The 17,049-nt window shown below is 52.0% G+C and overlaps 1 protein-coding gene across 1 annotated transcript; it reads left to right on the top strand.

The window, feature by feature from the left end:
• The first annotated feature begins 307 nt into the window (after positions 1-307).
• KRT71 (keratin 71) lies at positions 308-9,950 on the top strand. Its single transcript, XM_047866181.1, has 9 exons — positions 308-751; positions 3,457-3,671; positions 4,359-4,419; positions 4,944-5,039; positions 5,409-5,573; positions 5,774-5,899; positions 7,272-7,492; positions 8,199-8,233; positions 9,119-9,950. The coding sequence occupies exons 1-9, from the start codon at positions 308-310 to the stop codon at positions 9,328-9,330; spliced, it is 1,575 nt and encodes a 524-aa protein (XP_047722137.1). The 3' UTR covers positions 9,331-9,950.
• Positions 9,951-17,049: the final 7,099 nt, after the last annotated feature.

The raw sequence follows: 17,049 nt of genomic DNA, 5'->3' as shown, positions 1-17,049 counted from the left end.
TATAACAGCAGGTTAATTAGATAAAACCCAAATTACATGAGCAAGGCTTGCAAGCCCAGCAATTTGAAGGTTTCATGTTGTTTCAGAGGTGGGGAGGGCTTGATCTCTAGCTCAGCATAGAGAAAATGACTTCTTGCTCCCAGGCAAGCCAAACCCATGAATTAAGCTCTTGACTGCCCATCCATGAGCCCCAATGCCAAGCACATATAAGGAAGGGTGCCCTGCCAGTCCTCACTGCAAGCTGCAGAGCCCGTGTGGGACTTGGCCTTCACCCCTCCAGCATCTGACCTCCATCTCCACCAGCAGCATGAACCGCCAGTTCACCTGCAAGTCGGGGGCTGCCGCCAAGGGGGGCTTCAGCGGCTGCTCAGCAGTGCTTTCAGGGGGCAGCTCGTCCTCCTACCGGGCAGGGGGCAAAGGGCTCAGCGGGGGCTTCGGAAGCCGGAGCCTCTACAGCCTGGGGGGCATCCGGAACATCTCCCTCAACATGGCCAGCGGCAGTGGGAAGAGTGGTTATGGATTTGGCCGGGGCCGGGCCAGTGGCTTTGCTGGCAGCATGTTTGGCAGTGTGGCCCTGGGGCCTGTGTGTCCAACTGTGTGCCCACCTGGAGGCATCCATCAGGTCACTGTCAACGAGAGCCTCCTGGCCCCCCTCAACGTGGAGCTGGACCCTGAGATCCAGAAAGTGCGCGCCCAAGAGCGGGAGCAGATCAAGGCTCTGAACAACAAGTTCGCCTCCTTCATCGACAAGGTGGGTCTAACTTCTCTTCTCTTCTTAGAACATGAGCTTTTGTTACAGAGAAGGGATTGTCTGTTTTAACCAATCCTGACTCTTTCATGTAATTTCTTAAGACTAAGCATTAACCACAGAGTAAAGCCTACACCCAGGACACCACAATTCACATCCGGACCACACACTGGCTAATTGGGACCACTGATAAGATATACCCGCATTTTCTGGCTCCTTGGGGTTAGGGGACTGTGCTCCTCTGGACACTGAAGTTATTTGGAAACTGTCCAGGCCTTTGAGTTGACTTCTCCCTCACTTTAGACAAACCACCTTTGTTCAGAGGTGACCGTCTTCATGAAGAAGGTGACTCTTCTTTCCATGTCTCCAGACTGATTCTCCTCAGGTTAGCTATGAGGAGGCACAAAACAGGTGTTTTCTTTCATCAGGGTGACTTGTTTAAGGTGTCTTGCATAATCTTTCCTAAGAGAAGACAGAGGTAGGTCTGTCTCTGCTGGCAGAGGCTCATGGGGGGTACTGGCAAGAGCTCCAAAGGGAAGATCCCTGCTTCTTACTCAAGGGTCGGCTTGGTGCCATTGCTAAGCCTGGGGTCCATGCAGGCTGTGTGTGGGGAAAGCCAGTGAGAGGGAATCTGCCCCAGAGCAACCAGGAAAGCTTGTCTTTTTCCCATCCATTGCGAGCAGATCTCCTCCACTAGTCATTTGACTGATGGATCAGAAGCATCAGAGTGTGGTCATTCCCGGGTGGCTCGGCCATGGTAATTTTTTTTTTAGTTGGCTAAGGAGAACCAGAGGCAGAAGAGTGCAGTGGGAAAGATGTCTCCACACTGCTCTGAGGTCAGACCTGGCTTCCACTCCAGCCCCATCACTTTCCAGCTATGTCTTGGCTAAGCCAGCCACAGAGCCAGCCATGTAGAGAGTTATTTATCTCTGCCTCTATGTCATCTTTGCAATGCAGATAATAGCCTACTTCTCGGGGTTTGTCGCCAGGTTTATAAAAGAAAATGCTTGTGAAGATCTTGGCACAGTGCCGCACACGTACTCCCAAATGGTGGTTATTGTTACTATCATTTTTATCTTCAGAGAGATCAGGGAGGGGTGTTGAGAGGAGGAGGAACCACAGGTCTGGAATAGGCCTCAAGGCATCATGCAGTCCAGATAAGCCCCTGACTTTTGGTAGATGAGCAATTATTACTCCCATTCTATGAGTCAGCAAAAGCATGGAGATAAATGCCATGCCAGGGTTTGGCATCTGGGGTGGGGATGGGAAGGAAGGAAAGTGAGACTGTACTGGGGATGGGGGGCTACACTGGCTATGTGGCAGTTAGGCACCAAGGACGGGTCAGCCCAGAACAAAGCCTATGGTTGAAATGGTCAGTGGCCATCGGAGCCTACTCCCGTCCCCCAGCTCTAGACGCCTGCTCAGAGGATCCCTTGCTCACCTCAGGGGCCAGCACTGTCTCTGTGGCTCTTTATTCCTCCAAACCATTTCACATGTGGAAGATCAAAGGGCTCTGAGGTTTAGGGTTTGGGGGTCACATGGGAGTGGACTGACCTTTGGCTGGGCTGGTCAAACCCCATTAAGGGGCAAAGTCTGGAGACATGGAAAGAAGAGTCACCTTCTTCATGAAGATGGTCACCTCTGAACAAAGGTGGTTTGTCTAAAGTGAGGGAGAAGTCAACTCAAAGGCCTGGACAGTTTCCAAATAACTTCAGTGTCCAGAGGAGCACAGTCCCCTAACGCCAGGGAGCCAGAAAATACGAATACATCTTATCAGTGGTCCCGATTAGCCAGTGTGTGGTCCGGATGTGAATTGTGGTGTCCTGGGTGTAGGCTTTACTCTGTGGTTAATGCTTAGTCTTAAGAATTTACATGAAAGAGTCAGGATTGGTTAAACCAAAGCAAGACTGGATAATCTGCTGGGGGCAAGCAGTTTGGTGGCTGATCTCATCTCAACACTGAATCCCTGATGGTTTTCTGAGGTCCTGTGTTTATGACGATAAGGAACACAATCTTACTTAGACACTGGCTGTGCTCATGTGGATTAAGTAACATTTAAAAAATTGTACCGCCCCAAACCACACAAGCGAGCAATAAGTAGATCCCCTCCCTCTGGTCAGTTTCCTGGCCCAGCGAATCCACAGTGGCATGGCGAGTACTGCCCATCATGCCCCACATGCCATTTTTGCCCTGTGGAAGATGGTTCTGAGGGGCAGAACTAGGGCTGAGGGAGGAGGACATGGGCAATGAAGGAGCTGGAGCCTGATGCAGATATTTAGATTACCTGGAAGCCCTTTGAGCCTTGTTGAACTTGGCATGTTATAAAATGAAGGACAGACTCCCATCTTCAGCAAGGTCAAGCTTTCCAAAGATGGACCTAGCCTGACTCTGTCCTAGTATTTTTTAGGCACACACCTGCCCTGAGTCAGTTTGGTCATAGTGGGTTCTGAGCGACTGGGTGCATGAGTTACAGGGACACATGTCTGGGCTCCCTCACTTATCAAACCATTGGACCTTGGAAAGAGGCTAAATTCTCTATGGCTCAGTTTCCTCTCCATTAAGTGGGGTTCATGATTTTCCCACCTCATGCAGCTGTCATGAGGAAAAAAGGAGAAAATGCAGGCAGAGCGCTTTGCACAGTGCCTTGTGAAAGACAAGTGTGACTGTTTCCACGGGGGGCTCAACAGTTTCTGTCCTTTGGGTCCCAGGTGCGGTTCCTGGAACAGCAGAACCAGGTGCTGGAGACCAAGTGGGAGCTGCTACAGCAGCTGGACCTGAACAACTGCAAGAACAACCTGGAGCCCATCCTTGAGGGCTACATCAGCAACCTGCGAAAGCAGTTAGAGACACTGTCTGGGGACAGGGTGCGGCTGGACTCGGAACTGCGTAGCGTGCGGGACGTGGTGGAGGACTACAAGAAGAAGTGAGTGGGGAAGGGATCTTGCTGCAGCTGGACAGCTGCCCCTTTCCCTTTGAGCTCCCTCTGCAGGAGTGGCAGCTACCCCAGCTGAAAGGTGTTGGAGGTGAGGGGCAATGTTCCTTGTCATACCAGGCAGAATTACTCCCACAAAACTCTGGAACTTGATTCTCCAGCCTCTGATCTGACACATAGGACAGATGTCCAGGTAGCTGGACGGTGGTCAAAGGATTATGTCTGGTTGGGTGAGGGAAACCTTAGGTAAGCTACTCAGAGCTCCTGATTCTTCACTGGTAAAGGGGACTTACATCCATCCGCCTCCCCGAATGGCCAAGAGGAGTAACTAAGGAAACACCCCCATTCATTTGAAAGGCTTGATTCAAATTTTCAAATTTGCTCCTTGCTCCCTCTGAGATTTCTCACAGAACATTTGCTCCACGTGTTCCTCCCTCATTTTTGTACCTAGATCTTCAACAATCTCCTTTTTTCAAACTTGGTTACCGTGTCCCCTCCTCCAGGAAGCCTCCCTTGCCTGGCAGCCCCAGCAGCCCAATACTCTGTGGCCCCTTAGCATCTGTCCCCTCAAATGGGCACACTGCCTCTTGTTCAGAGTCTTTCTTGAGGGATGAGGGTTCTCAGTGAGAGGGTTCTAAGTGAGACGCATTGACCAGCTGAGCCCTGGCTTTCCTGCAGGTATGAGGAAGAAATCAACAGGCGGACAGCTGCAGAGAACGAGTTTGTGCTGCTCAAGAAGGTGAGGGGGAAGGCAGGCCTTGAGTCCGGGGCTGGCCTGGGACCAGGGAAGGCTGAGCCTACCACTGTGCTCTGCTCTCAGTGAAAGAGAGGCAATTGCAAAATAATGAGGGGGGGCAAGGAAAACCACAATGGACTACCCAGAGAGGGAATGAAAAGGCAGAGACAATAATGGCCTTCCTGAGTGTTTCACGTGGACAGGGTTTGTCCACAACAAAGAACAGCAGAGGATGACACACAAGGGCTCCCCAGAGACCACGGGGCTTGACCTAGACGTCAGAAGGATGACTGATGGCTGGGGTTCCAGCTGTCTGGCTGGGGCTCCCTTCCTCAGAGGGGAACCCCATTCCTGCTGAGAGCATAGATTCTCAGGATGGGGCAGGACTGGCCCTTCTGTTCGTTCCTGTCCTTTCCCATGAGCCTCTCAGAGAGAAGAGGGAAGCTATTTCCATGTGCAGGGCACCCAGGCTGGGGTTGGTGTTTTCTTCTTGGTAGTGACCGAGGGATGGTGGGGGCATCTTTCAGGACGTGGATGCAGCTTATGCCAATAAGGAGGAGCTCCAGGCCAAGGTGGACTCCATGGATCAGGAGATCAAGTTTTTCAAGTGCCTCTATGAAGCCGTAAGTCTGTCTCTCCACCCACCCCTCTGAGGGCAGCCAGCGGGTAAAACTCTGTTCTGGGGGCTGGAGGAGGCTCCCCCCTCTCAGGGAGGCCCCCTGGTTGGCCATTCATCTCCCATTTTAGCCCCAAGAAGCTCCTAATCTGCACCCTCTGGGTGGGAAGGAAATAGTCCAGGTCCTGGCTTCATGGTGGTGGGAGTCTGTCTGGGGCCTGAAGGGAGCTCACTTTGCCCAGGGAGCAACAGCCTTGGTTCAGAGCCTTTAAGTTAGCGTCTCCTGGATTTGCTAACTTTGCTTGGTGGCGGTAGGTGAGGGGTGGTGTTGGCCTCCTATAGTCAAGTTCTGAGACCAGCCCTGTTTCCCATGTAGGAGATCGCTCAGATCCAGTCCCACATCAGCGACATGTCCGTCATCCTGTCCATGGATAACAACCGGGACCTGAACTTGGACAGCATCATTGACGAGGTCCGCGCCCAGTATGAAGAGATCGCCTTGAAGAGCAAGGCTGAGGCTGAGGCCCTGTACCAGACCAAGGTGAGCTGGGTTGAGGCAGGACCAGGGAGGGCAACTCCAGCAGGCATGAGGGTTGGGCCTGAACACTCCCAGAACAGCGACCATGTCCAGTTAAGTGTCCAACATGCCCTTCCCCCATGACATCACCAATCCTAGACATCCTGTACTCCCATGACACATGCATCATGCTTACCTATGGCTCTGTACTTTGGGGTCCCCAGTTCCAGGAGCTGCAGCTGGCAGCTGGCCGGCATGGGGATGACCTCAAAAACACCAAGAATGAAATCTCGGAGCTCACCCGGCTCATCCAGAGAATCCGCTCAGAGATTGAGAATGTGAAGAAGCAGGTGAGGGGACCGGCTACTGATGGCCCAGGGCAGGAGGGCAAAATTGAAGGGGGGATGAGTTGGCCAAGGATATCAGCCTCCCAAATCTCTGCCCACGAGAAGAAAGGAGACAGTGAGGTCACTGTCTTGAGTACTTAGAGCAGACATCCCTGAGGCATCTCATCTCCTACTCACCCCAAGGACCTCTGCCTCGAAGCCTCTCCCACAGGAAGCCTACTCTCATTCTCCAGAATGGACTAGGCCCACACCCCTGTTCCCTCTTTCCTAGTCACATGCTCTGCCGGCACCTGCACTTCTCTTGTCTTGTCACTCTTTGACAATTGCCTGATACCAGCCTGTCCCGTCTTCCGCTAGAATGGAAGAAGGCAGGGAGCTGGCTGCTTTGTTCCCCATTGTTTTCCCAGCATGGAGCATAGTGCCTGGCACATAGTAGAAGCTTAATAAACATTTTTGGATTAAATGATTGATAAGTGGGCTCAGACAGCACCCATTAAAGTGCTTTATTAAGGCCTTGCTTGGAACCACTCCCAGGAATATAGGCTGCAGTCTTGGCTTTAAGGTGAGAAGACAAGATGCATTTGTATAATATCAATAGCAGCAGCTCCTATCATTTTATCAGATTGAATCGTCCCAAAGACTCTATGAGGCAAGCATTACCCATTGTTGCAGATGAGACTGAGGCTCAGAGAAGTTAAGAGGGTTGCAAGCTGGCAAGTGGCAGAGCTGTGATCGGAATCAACTGTGGCTCCTAGTCTAGTGATCTTTCCATCTGCCCCTGGGCTCTAACACTTAGTGGCTCTGTGATGTGGGACAAGTTCATTATCCCTTCTGCACAGGACTACATGGGCTTAGGTACATAAAATGCATATAAAGGGCTGAGTGCAGTACCAGACATATGGTAAGCACTTGGGAAATAATAGTTGGTTCTGGGAAATCTACTTCCCTGCACTCCTTGTCGGTGGTCCTATGCCCCTGGGTGGCCACTATCATTGTATCTACAACACCATATTCCAATGGTCTCTCCTCCCAGACTTTAAACAGTTCCAGAGCAGAAAGCCAATCACATTCTTATTCATTTTGTATCTTTGGCACATGGGTGGCCAAGTAAATGTCTTTGTGATGAACTGACGTGGTACTGAATTGGCCACGATCGCAGGAGGGCAGGACGTGCTATTTTTCATCACTACCAATGCCTAAACACGAGTGGAGATAGCCAGCTCCAGGAAGGGCCCCGGCCTAGAAGAGGAATGGGAGGTGTGAAGGGCGGAGGTGGGCATCCCTGCCCGGGAATCAGCAAGCGCTAGTGAGATTTGGATTTGGATGACTCGAATTACCCCTTCCAGTTTTTGAACTTCTCTAACTCCCTGTTTAGGCTTCCAACCTGGAGACGGCCATCGCCGATGCTGAGCAGCGGGGCGACAGTGCCCTGAAGGACGCCCGGGCCAAGCTGGACGAGCTGGAGTCTGCCCTGCACCAGGCCAAGGAGGAGCTGGCCCGGATGCTGCGGGAGTACCAGGAGCTCATGAGCCTGAAGCTGGCCCTGGACATGGAGATCGCCACCTACCGCAAGCTGCTGGAGAGCGAGGAATGCAGGTGTGTGTGTGTGGGTGCTCTGGCAGGAGAGCCCCGGGGATTTGAGAAGGATGAAAGCAGAAAGCTTAGCACACTCTCCAGAATAAGATGTGTTCTTGGTGGTGAAGGGGTGGCAATGATGGGAATAATAACAGTAATTAATAACACCTGCCCTGGCGTGAGCGCTCACTTCATGCCAGGCGCTGTGCTTCAGGGATTAGCTCCTTCGAGCCTGGTGTACTTAGCATAACACCCAGCTCCCCAACCAAAACCAAAACCAAAACCAAAACCAAAACCAAAACCAAAAACCCCAGAACCCAAACCCATTACTATGTTAGACCGTCTAGTTCCACTTTCCTTATCTGTCCAGGTATAAGATGAACTTGTCAGAGATGTCCCAGGGCAGCCATTCCCATTTCCCCACTGTTCTCAGCAGACAGGAAAGACTCAGTGCCTGGGCCTGACCTTGGGAAGTGTGCATGACAACCTACGTGTGTACCTTGTGCCGACTGCAGTTTGACTTGGGTCGTTGCCTGGTTATCCCAAAGATTCAGGGGCAGCGCCCAGAACTTTCCAAGCTCTGCTTGTTCCAAAGAAGCCACGGAATTTCCACAGGTGCCCACTGGGTTCAGAAACCCACGTCAGGCTGTTGGGGACACTGGCTTTGAGGTCAATAGATTGTAGGTTGGATGGCTGCTTGGTCTTATTTTATTTCTCTCCTTAACAGGATGTCAGGAGAATTTCCCTCCCCTGTCAGCATCTGTAAGTACTTGTATGCTTGGACCTAAAGCTGTAGAATCTGCAGACCAGAAAGGGCCTTAGTACCCCCACTGTGTGTATACATGAGCACCTAAGGATCAGAGAGCAAAAAACCTTGAAATCAAACAGCCAGATGGCAGAGGCATGGCCAGCAATCAGGTCTCCTGGCTCCCAGCCCAGGACTGCTTCCTCCTTATCCCTCTGTCTCCCCGTTCCCAGGGGATGGCAGCTAGGACGGCTATTGCTATAGGGAAGGGGAAACAAAGGATGAGTGTGTGTGAGGCCCGGGACACCAGAGCTGCAAGTTGTGGCCAGCCCTGGGCTGGGGAAATAGAGGGGGCTGAGGGGATCAGGGAAGGGGGAACCTCTGAGGCTAAGCAAGCTGACAGTATTGGATCTCTGGATTTCTCAGTAGGACTAAGAATTAAACCAGAGCTTCCAAAAGATGCCATCTGTGGGACAGCTAGCCAGAGGCAGAGGTTGGAGGCTGGGAAGTTGAGCAAAAAGACTAATAGAAGGGGGAGGGGTATATCCAGAACATAGGTGGGTGTGCTGGTACCAAAGGGATGGGCCTCTGGGAGTTAAGAATCAGCCAGTCTAAGCTGCACAAGGCAAGGGAAGGACATGGGGGAAGCTGTCTTTGGGGTATTTTCCCTGGGTTGGGGTTACAGCCCCAACAGCCCAAACAGCCAGATGGCAGAGGCATGGCCAGCAATCAGGTCTCCTGGATCCCAGCCCAAGACTGCTTCCTCCTTATCCAAACTGCATGTGGCTATAACCAAAGCCCTCACCTAACCCATCGTCCCAAGAGGCCCCTCTGTCCCAGGGAAGGGTAACCTCTTCTGGTTCTGCCCCCTGAGGGGAGCTGACCCTGCTCTCCCTCTGCAGCCATCATCAGCAGCACCAGCGGCAGCAGTGGCTATGGCCTCCGGCCCAGCTCCGTCAGCGGCGGCTACGTGGCCAACAGCAGCAGCTGCATCTCGGGCGTGTGCAGTGTCCGCGGTGGGGAGGGCAGGAGCCGGGGCAGCACCAGCGACTACAAGGATACCCTGGGGAAGGGCTCCAGCCAGAGCGCATCCTCCAAGAAAGCCAGCAGGTAGAGAGGGCCGTCCGATGCCCTCCTGCCACCCGTGCATCCCCAGCTGTCTCCCACACATGCTCTTCCCCAGCCCACCAGCAGCCCCTTCTCTACCCAGCCCTGCTCTCGTACCTCCAGTGCTGGCCTTGGCCACCCACTTCTCCCAGCCTGTGTCTTCCTGAGCCTGGACAGGTGTGGATGACTAAACCTGGGGAAATTCCTCCTGGCATATGCCTGGCACTACTTTCCTTGGCTGAGGTCCCCCACCTATGCCATCAGCTCGGCTCCAGGCTCCCAGACTTCTGTCCTCTACAACAGCTTCCAGCTCAGTCGCTAAATACTCTGGCTCCCTGGGGCTCACACCGAGCCCCAGCTCTCACACTGGGGCCTTTGTCCCAGCTCCTGCCTAGGCTAGTGGCTGGTTCTGTGTTCAAGACAAGGAGGACTGAAGGACAACAACCAAGAGAAGCCAGTCCCCATCCCACCTTGGCTCCATCTCATGGCTCACTCTGAGCGGGACCCAGTACAACTCAGCATCTCTCTTCACTCTCCTGTGTCCAGAAGCAGAGAAGAGGAGGCCCTCTGCATCCCCTTTCTTCTTAGAACCCTCCTATTGCATCGTCAATAAACAGCACAATCTAATGGCTTGGTGTCTGAGTAGTCAAGGTGTGTGCACATACTCAGTTCCTTGGATACTCACTGGAGCAGGCACCACACAGGCACACACAGACACACACACAGTACACACTGCATATTACCTGTGCAGCCCACAGTTCTATGTTAATTTTTTCTGCGGAGCAAGAAAAGGAGCTCTCAGAGCACACATGGCCCAGGGGCTGGGCAGTGTTGGAGCTGCAGGGGAATGAAGCATGGGCTGACTTTGGGAGGAGGGAGGGAGGAGAAGAGGGAGAGAAGAAAGGAAGAATAGAGGAAGGGTGTGTGTGCAGTGTGGTTTGTGGCTTTCAACAAAAGAATTACCTGTGTCTACTGACAGACATGGTCCTGCTCCCGACTGGGACCCTGGCCTCTATCTAAGAACTGGTTCTTTCCTAGAGGGAAGGTAGGGGTTTGGCAGGCAGGTGTCTGTATCTGTTCAACTCTTTCCTCATTGCTCAGAGGCCTGGCCTTTTGGGAGAGGGGTCGCTCAGAAAGGGTGGAGCTTATGGGGACCCCACACTTGGGGCCTGTAGGATGTCCATATGGGGAATAAGTTTTTGGAGCCTGAGGCTGGACTTGGGAGAAGTGAGTTGGGGGTTAGGGTAGGCTATAAATTTTAGTGACTGTACAGTTGGCTCCCGCCCAGATGGCTGTCTACCCTGGGGTGAGGAGAGGTGTAAGGAAGACAGACAGACCCCCCACCCCCAGCGACAAGCATGAGCTGCCAAACCTCAGTCAGGAAGTCCTTGGGGGCTTGAAGAGCTTACAAAATTGGAGGTAGAGGGATTGGAGAAAGGGATGAATGGGCTGGGTTGGCAGACAGAACTTTAGAGTAGTGGTTGGGGCTTAGCCCAAGGCCACCAGGGCCAGTCTCAAACCCCTGTTACCCAGGAGGTGGCCATCAGCTTCAGCCTCTCACCTCTCTCAACTTGGAAGTCAACACCACCATGTGGGTGGAGGAGGATGAACAGATCAAGACTCAGCAGCAAGTTTGCTTCACTGGTCAACATGGTGAAGCCTGTGTGTGTGTGTGTGTGTGTGTGTGTGTGTGTGTGTGTGTTTTCAGAACTGGGTAGAGATACTGTCTTTCAGAACTGTCCTTCAGCAAAGGATCCACATACACCTGCTGCCTCTGCTACCTTTGCAGCAGTGAGAACTGAGTTCTGGGATAGCAGAAAGACCTTTCCAGCTGAGAGGCTTAGAAGAATTCTAGATTCTCAAATGGGGCCGGGGCGGCGGGGGGGATGGAGGCTGCTTCTCTAGATCCTGCTGGTTTCTCATCCAGATTTGGAAAGGAAGTGAAGAACTCTCCCATATCCCTTTGTGCCCTATGGCTCATGGGGGTCTCCCAGGTGGGCAGGGTTATCCTAGGTTTTGAGTTCATTTTCTAAAGCAGCAGATCAAGGTGCTGTAGGCTGAGAGGAGCTTCCTGCAGGAGATAGTCAGGAGCACCTACCGAGGCCCAAGTTAGTAGAGACTCAAGTTACGGAGCTTGGCAGGTGCTGGAGTGAGGGATCTCAGCTGGCTGTGGGCGACAGACCAGGTAGGAGTTGCTGGATGACTTGGGATACAAGCAGGGCTCTGAGGAAATGGAATAATGCTAATGACTTACAGGCAGGGTGGCCATGAAGTCACATGAGTCTAGGTGGTCATTTGATCACGGTTGCCAAAAGCAGTGGTTCTTCACAAACGCTCAAAAATAACCTGGGAGGGGCGCCTGGGTGGCTCGGCTGGTTAAGCGACTGACTTCCGCTCAGCTCATGATCTCACCATTCATGAGTTCGAGGCTTGTGTCGGGCTCTCTGCTGACAACTCAGAGCCTGGAGCTCACTTCGAATTCTGTGTTTCCCACTCCCTCTGCCCCTCCCCCACTCGCACTCTCTCTCTCAAAAATAAATAAACATTTAAAAAAATTTTTTTTAAATGTTTATTTATTTTTGAGACAGAGAGAGACAGAGTGCAAGTGGGGGAGGGGTAGAGAGAGAGGGGGAGACACAGAATCTGAAACAGGCTCCAGGCTCTGAGTGGTCAGCCCAGAGCCCGACGCGGGGCTTGAACCCACGGACCGTGAGATCATGACCTGAGCCGAAGTCAGACGCTCAACCGACTGAGCCACCCAGGCGCCCCCAAAAAATTTTTTTAAATAACCTGGGAACTTAAAATACTGATGTCTCAGCCACTATCCCAAACCAGTTATGGTGGTCTACTGGAGTGGGGCCCAGACATTCGCGGCATCTCTCAAAAGTTGCGGAAGGGATTCTAATGAATGTCCAGAGCTGAGAATGTAATCAGTGGAGAAAGAGGTCCAAACTCTAGTAAATGTAACAAGGTCTGAGAATGAGGGAGTAGAGATGGGGTCAACACATTAAGATGGCAGCATGAGCTCTGAAAGGGACATGGGGGTGGGGCAATGAGGAAATTTACACCTAATAGCCCAGACTTGTGTCAGGTAAGACATGGCCATGTGCCGAGGGACAGGGTGGCAGGGGTTATGGGGCACCAACAGAGGGTGAGGGGCAGGAAAGGGAGCCAGTTACAGGTGTGTAAGAGTGTTGCAATAAGGCTCACATCTTGCCTCTGGATCTATGCCACTGTTCTGCCTCCCTCTCCTCACAGCTATGTGATGCTCTGTGGAGTGGATGCAGAAAAAAGAAAGCAAAGTTACAGTTCCTGCACTCAGGAAGCTTCTAGTCCTACAGACAGGAGCAGCCACCCAGGAAGGATACAGGTGGAGGAAAAGCCGGTGCAAATGAATAAAGTCCCCAACCCACCTTACTCGTTCTTTCCATCACCTTCCCCAAAGCCTGAGTGGTCCTCACCTCTGCACTCTTGTGCCTAGCATACCACTTGCACTGAGCACAGGCTGGTGGACTAACCACCTCCCTCTCCATGGGACTCTGACTTCCGGCTGCCAGCATGGCCACTGATGGGAGCAGGCCCTTGGGACATCCCACTGGAGGGGACCCTGCAGCAAGCCAAGCCAGATATAGCAGCAGCCCAGCTGGGGGACTGCAAGGGACTGTCGTGGGTCAAGTTGGCCATAGATGTGGAGGTTGGCACCCTCAGGCCATCTTTGGAAGGCGAGGAGAACAAAAGGGGTCCCACATAGAACCTGGAGTGCCCACCAAGGGGCTGAGCCCTCTTGGCTTGATCACTACTCTGTTCCTTCTCTCCTTCTGTGAAGCCTCAGTCCCCCAGCCCTTTCCTATGCTTTGGGTCCAGAGTACCAAGCAGGGGTCTGAGAAGAGGGATTAGAAACCAATGTTTACGGGGCACCTACTGTGGACCAGAATCTCCTGAGCTGGGCACGCCTCCTGAGTCACTTTTCTTTTTTTTTTTTTTTTTTTTTTTTTTTTTTTTTTTTTCTTTTAAGTTTATTTATTTATGGGGGGGGGCGGTACAGAGAGAGAGGGAAAGAGAATTAAAAGAGACTGCTTCTTAACCTCAACAAGGCAATTACAGTTTGAGCGATGCAAAGGTGAAAATTACTACCTTACTGGCAGAAAGGAAGATGTTTGGAGAATAAGGGTAGGGGCACCACGCCAGTGCTGCCAGGAAGCCATAACCTAGGTCAGATCCTTCACACCCTTCCAATTTTGTTCAGAAGACTCTGAACCAGCCACAGGTTTTTCACAATGGTTTCTGAGGCAGGGAGCCACATGGGAAAGAACCAAAAACAGCCAGGGGTTCGAGGGCCAGCAACCCATTCTTTCAATAGGAAATACTGCGCTCATCTAAAAATGGAGAAAATACCACAATACAGAAATTCACAGGGCTCCTGTGCAGATTAAATGAGAAAAGATGTATGTAGTCCCATGCATGTGGTAAGCACTCCATAAATGATGATCATCACCCGCAGTTTTGTGGGTTCAAGGCCTGTAGTGATGATGATGACTGAGGTTTACAATTCAAAGAGATGGAAAGGCACTATAACTAAGTTCTATGAATTCCTCTGCTAACTACATTCTAGAGTTCTCCCATCCCCACTCATGCCCTTCAGTCCAGGCCACCGCCATTTGTTACCTGGACAATTGCTGTAATACCCAATTGGGCTCCATGGTTGACCCTCTCTTCCCTCTCCAGACCCTGCTCCTCACAGCAACACAAGAGGAACTGAAAGCTAAAGGCAAGTCTGATCATGTCACTAAAACCCTTTCAGTGGCTTCCCCTTGCCTGTGAATGAGTCTACAGTCCATAGCAGTGATACCCAGGCACCACGTGAAGTGGCCACTGTCCACACTCTCAACAGGCATCACCAGACATTTCTGTTCCCTGCACACTCATGATCTCCTCCACCTACTTGTCCCAAGGGCTGTTTCCCTGCCAGGAAAGCCCTCTACTCTCTCTCCTTCTGGCTAATCTGACTCATCTTTGAGGGTTTTCTTTCTGTTTTTAAATTTATTGTTTATTTTGAGAGAGACAGAGAGAGCACAAGTGAGGGAGGGGCAGAGAGAGAAGGGGAATCCCAAGCAGGCTCCCAGAGCCTGAGGTAGGCCTTGAACCCACAAAACTGCAAGATTACGACCTGAGCTGAAATCAAAAGGACACTTAACTGACTGAGCCACCCAAGCAACCCTCATCTTTCAGATCTTACCACTTACTTCACCACTTTAAGGTGAACTTCATCCTCCCAGACCCAGACCAGAGGTGTCTACCATTGCATCCAATCCACCCAATAATGCCATGGGATTCTCCCTGAAGGATTTAGCATTTTCCACTCTTGAAATTTACTTCTTTGTAGTCATTTAATGCCTGCCTTCCCCATCATACAAGAGGGCAGTCCTGTTTCTCCATCTGGCTCACCACTGTACCTCAAATGCCCAGCAGAGTATATGACATAGGATGGGTGCTCAGGAAAAATCTGCTAGTTGACTGCTTAGTGAAGACAGGCATGGGGTGCTGAAGCCAGGAGTTCATTCCTGTGCTTTGACACCTGGATAGCACTGCTACCTCTAGGTGCTAATCTGCCAGTGGTGTCCCCTAAGACAAAAAAGCCTTGGATTTTCAGCCCCCTAAAAAGGACACAGCTGGTGAAAGTCCCTCTGTCCTCACCCCATTCATGGCCTGGCCATGATGACCAATGGCCCACCTTAAGGCTAGTGTTTCTTCAGGTCTGCATGCACATGACCCAGACTGCCAAGTGGGCTCCCACTGACTTTAACACTAAGTCCCCTGTGCAGAGAGCACACTCAACTTGGGCAATCTGATATCAGTAAAGGCACCACCAATGTATGGGCTGGCTGTGAAGAAATGAAGAGCAATGGTAAGGAACTCCAAGGCCAGTAAAGCAGAGAGGAGCAAGTTACCACCCACAGACTCTAAGAGTTCAGAAACAGAAACAGTCACAGAACCTTGAAACAGTGAGCTTAGCCTTCTAGAAGCTATGACTTACCATGGACGGACAAAGCCAAGCCGTGATAATCCCTGGGGGAGGGAGCTGAGAGAATCAATATCCTGACCACACTCTCCCCTCATTCCAACTCACAGGGGGGCAGGAGGCAAGAGAGCCAGTTATTATGCCATACAGGACAGCCACTCAGGCACAGCACAGGGTAGAGAAGACTAGAGAATGATCTGAGAAACAAATAAAAGTTATCCAACACATGCTGTCCCCTCTCTGAAGCTGGTGGTTAAGTGCAGGGACAGGGAGGTGTAGTACAGAGATGTGATCATGAGGTAGGCAGACATGGGCTTGAAACATAGTTCTTCAACTTCCGGATGTTGGAGACCTTGGCAAAAGACTTACTGATGCCGAGTCTCAGTTTCCTGATCTGTAAAATGGGGACCATAGCAACAATTGCTTCATAAGCATTTGAAAATTCAGTAAGATGATACTCATGAAGCACTAAGCACAGCACCTGGCACATAACCAGGGCTTTCATTAATAACATTTGTGTTACTATTCACTCTTCTCCCTGATACCCAGCTACCCTGCCTCCTTCCAGGACATCCCCACCCCAGGGGAAAGGAAAGACCTGCCTACTCCTGTAGTGAATTACAGGCAAGGTCAAAGGGTCTGGACTTTGATAGAACTGAGGAGTGGTGTGAGGCAGCCCTGAGGGTTAAGACCCCACTCCTAGCCCCAGCCATGCCTCCGAGGTGGCTGCCTCCCAACCTGAGAATGCCCTGAGAGCATGCCACCGCAAGCAGTGGGTTACCCTGGGAGTCTCCTGTATTTTTCTCATCTGTCCTTCATACAGCCACTTGAGCAAGAGCCGCCTTCTTAGAAGAGTGATCCAGAGACACCTGGATGGCTCGAAGGGTTAAGCACACCACTCTGGACCTCAGCTCAGGTCATGATTTTGCGGTTTGTGAGATCTAGCCCCAGGTAGGGCTCCTCAATGACAGCACAAAGCCTGCTTGGGATTCTCTCTCCCTCTCCTCTGCTTGCCCCCCCCCCTCAAAATAAACAAACATTAAAAAAAGTTTTTAATTAAAAAACAAACAAAAAAGCGATCCATCAGGATGCAAAGGAAAGCGTGGGCTCTGCAGGTAAATAGACAACCTCTGCCATTACCCGAACCTCCAACTCAGGCGTCTCCACCTGTAACATGGAGATACTCTTGCAGCCTATCTCCTAGGGTAGCTGAGAGGACTACCTGAGACAAGGCACTGTTCCGCCTCCTAGGAAGGGCACCATAAATGGCGGCTATTCGTTATGATTTTTATCATTCATAATAAAAGCTAAGGCTCAGTAAACGCTAATACATGGTCACTCCTGGCTGACTGACGCCTGCTGCTGCGGGAGCCGGAACGGGGTCCTCGCCACCCCTGACCCGGAGAACAGACCACCGGCGTAAAAGGTCACGACGATGCGGGAGTGGGCGCGCCGGCCGCCCCAGGAAGGGCCGAGGGGCGCGCCGCGGGCCCCCGCGCAGGTTTAAGAGCGTCACTCCGACAGACCTCCACCGCGCCCGGTCACTTCACCCGCAGCCGCCTGCCGCCCCCGGCCACGGCCCCAGCACGCACTCACCCTCCAGGCCGCAGGCAGGAGGCCCCAGCACCCAAAGCAGGAGCTGCCACCAGCCTAAGAGACGCATCGCGCGGGGCCGGCGGCTGGCGGAACCACCCCTGAGTCACTTTT

Source organism: Prionailurus viverrinus, chromosome B4, assembly GCF_022837055.1.
Source record: "Prionailurus viverrinus isolate Anna chromosome B4, UM_Priviv_1.0, whole genome shotgun sequence".
NCBI classification, from domain to species: Eukaryota; Metazoa; Chordata; class Mammalia; order Carnivora; family Felidae; genus Prionailurus; species Prionailurus viverrinus.
The sequence above is the reverse complement of the archived record's forward strand: the minus strand, read 5'-3'. Positions and strand labels throughout refer to the sequence as shown.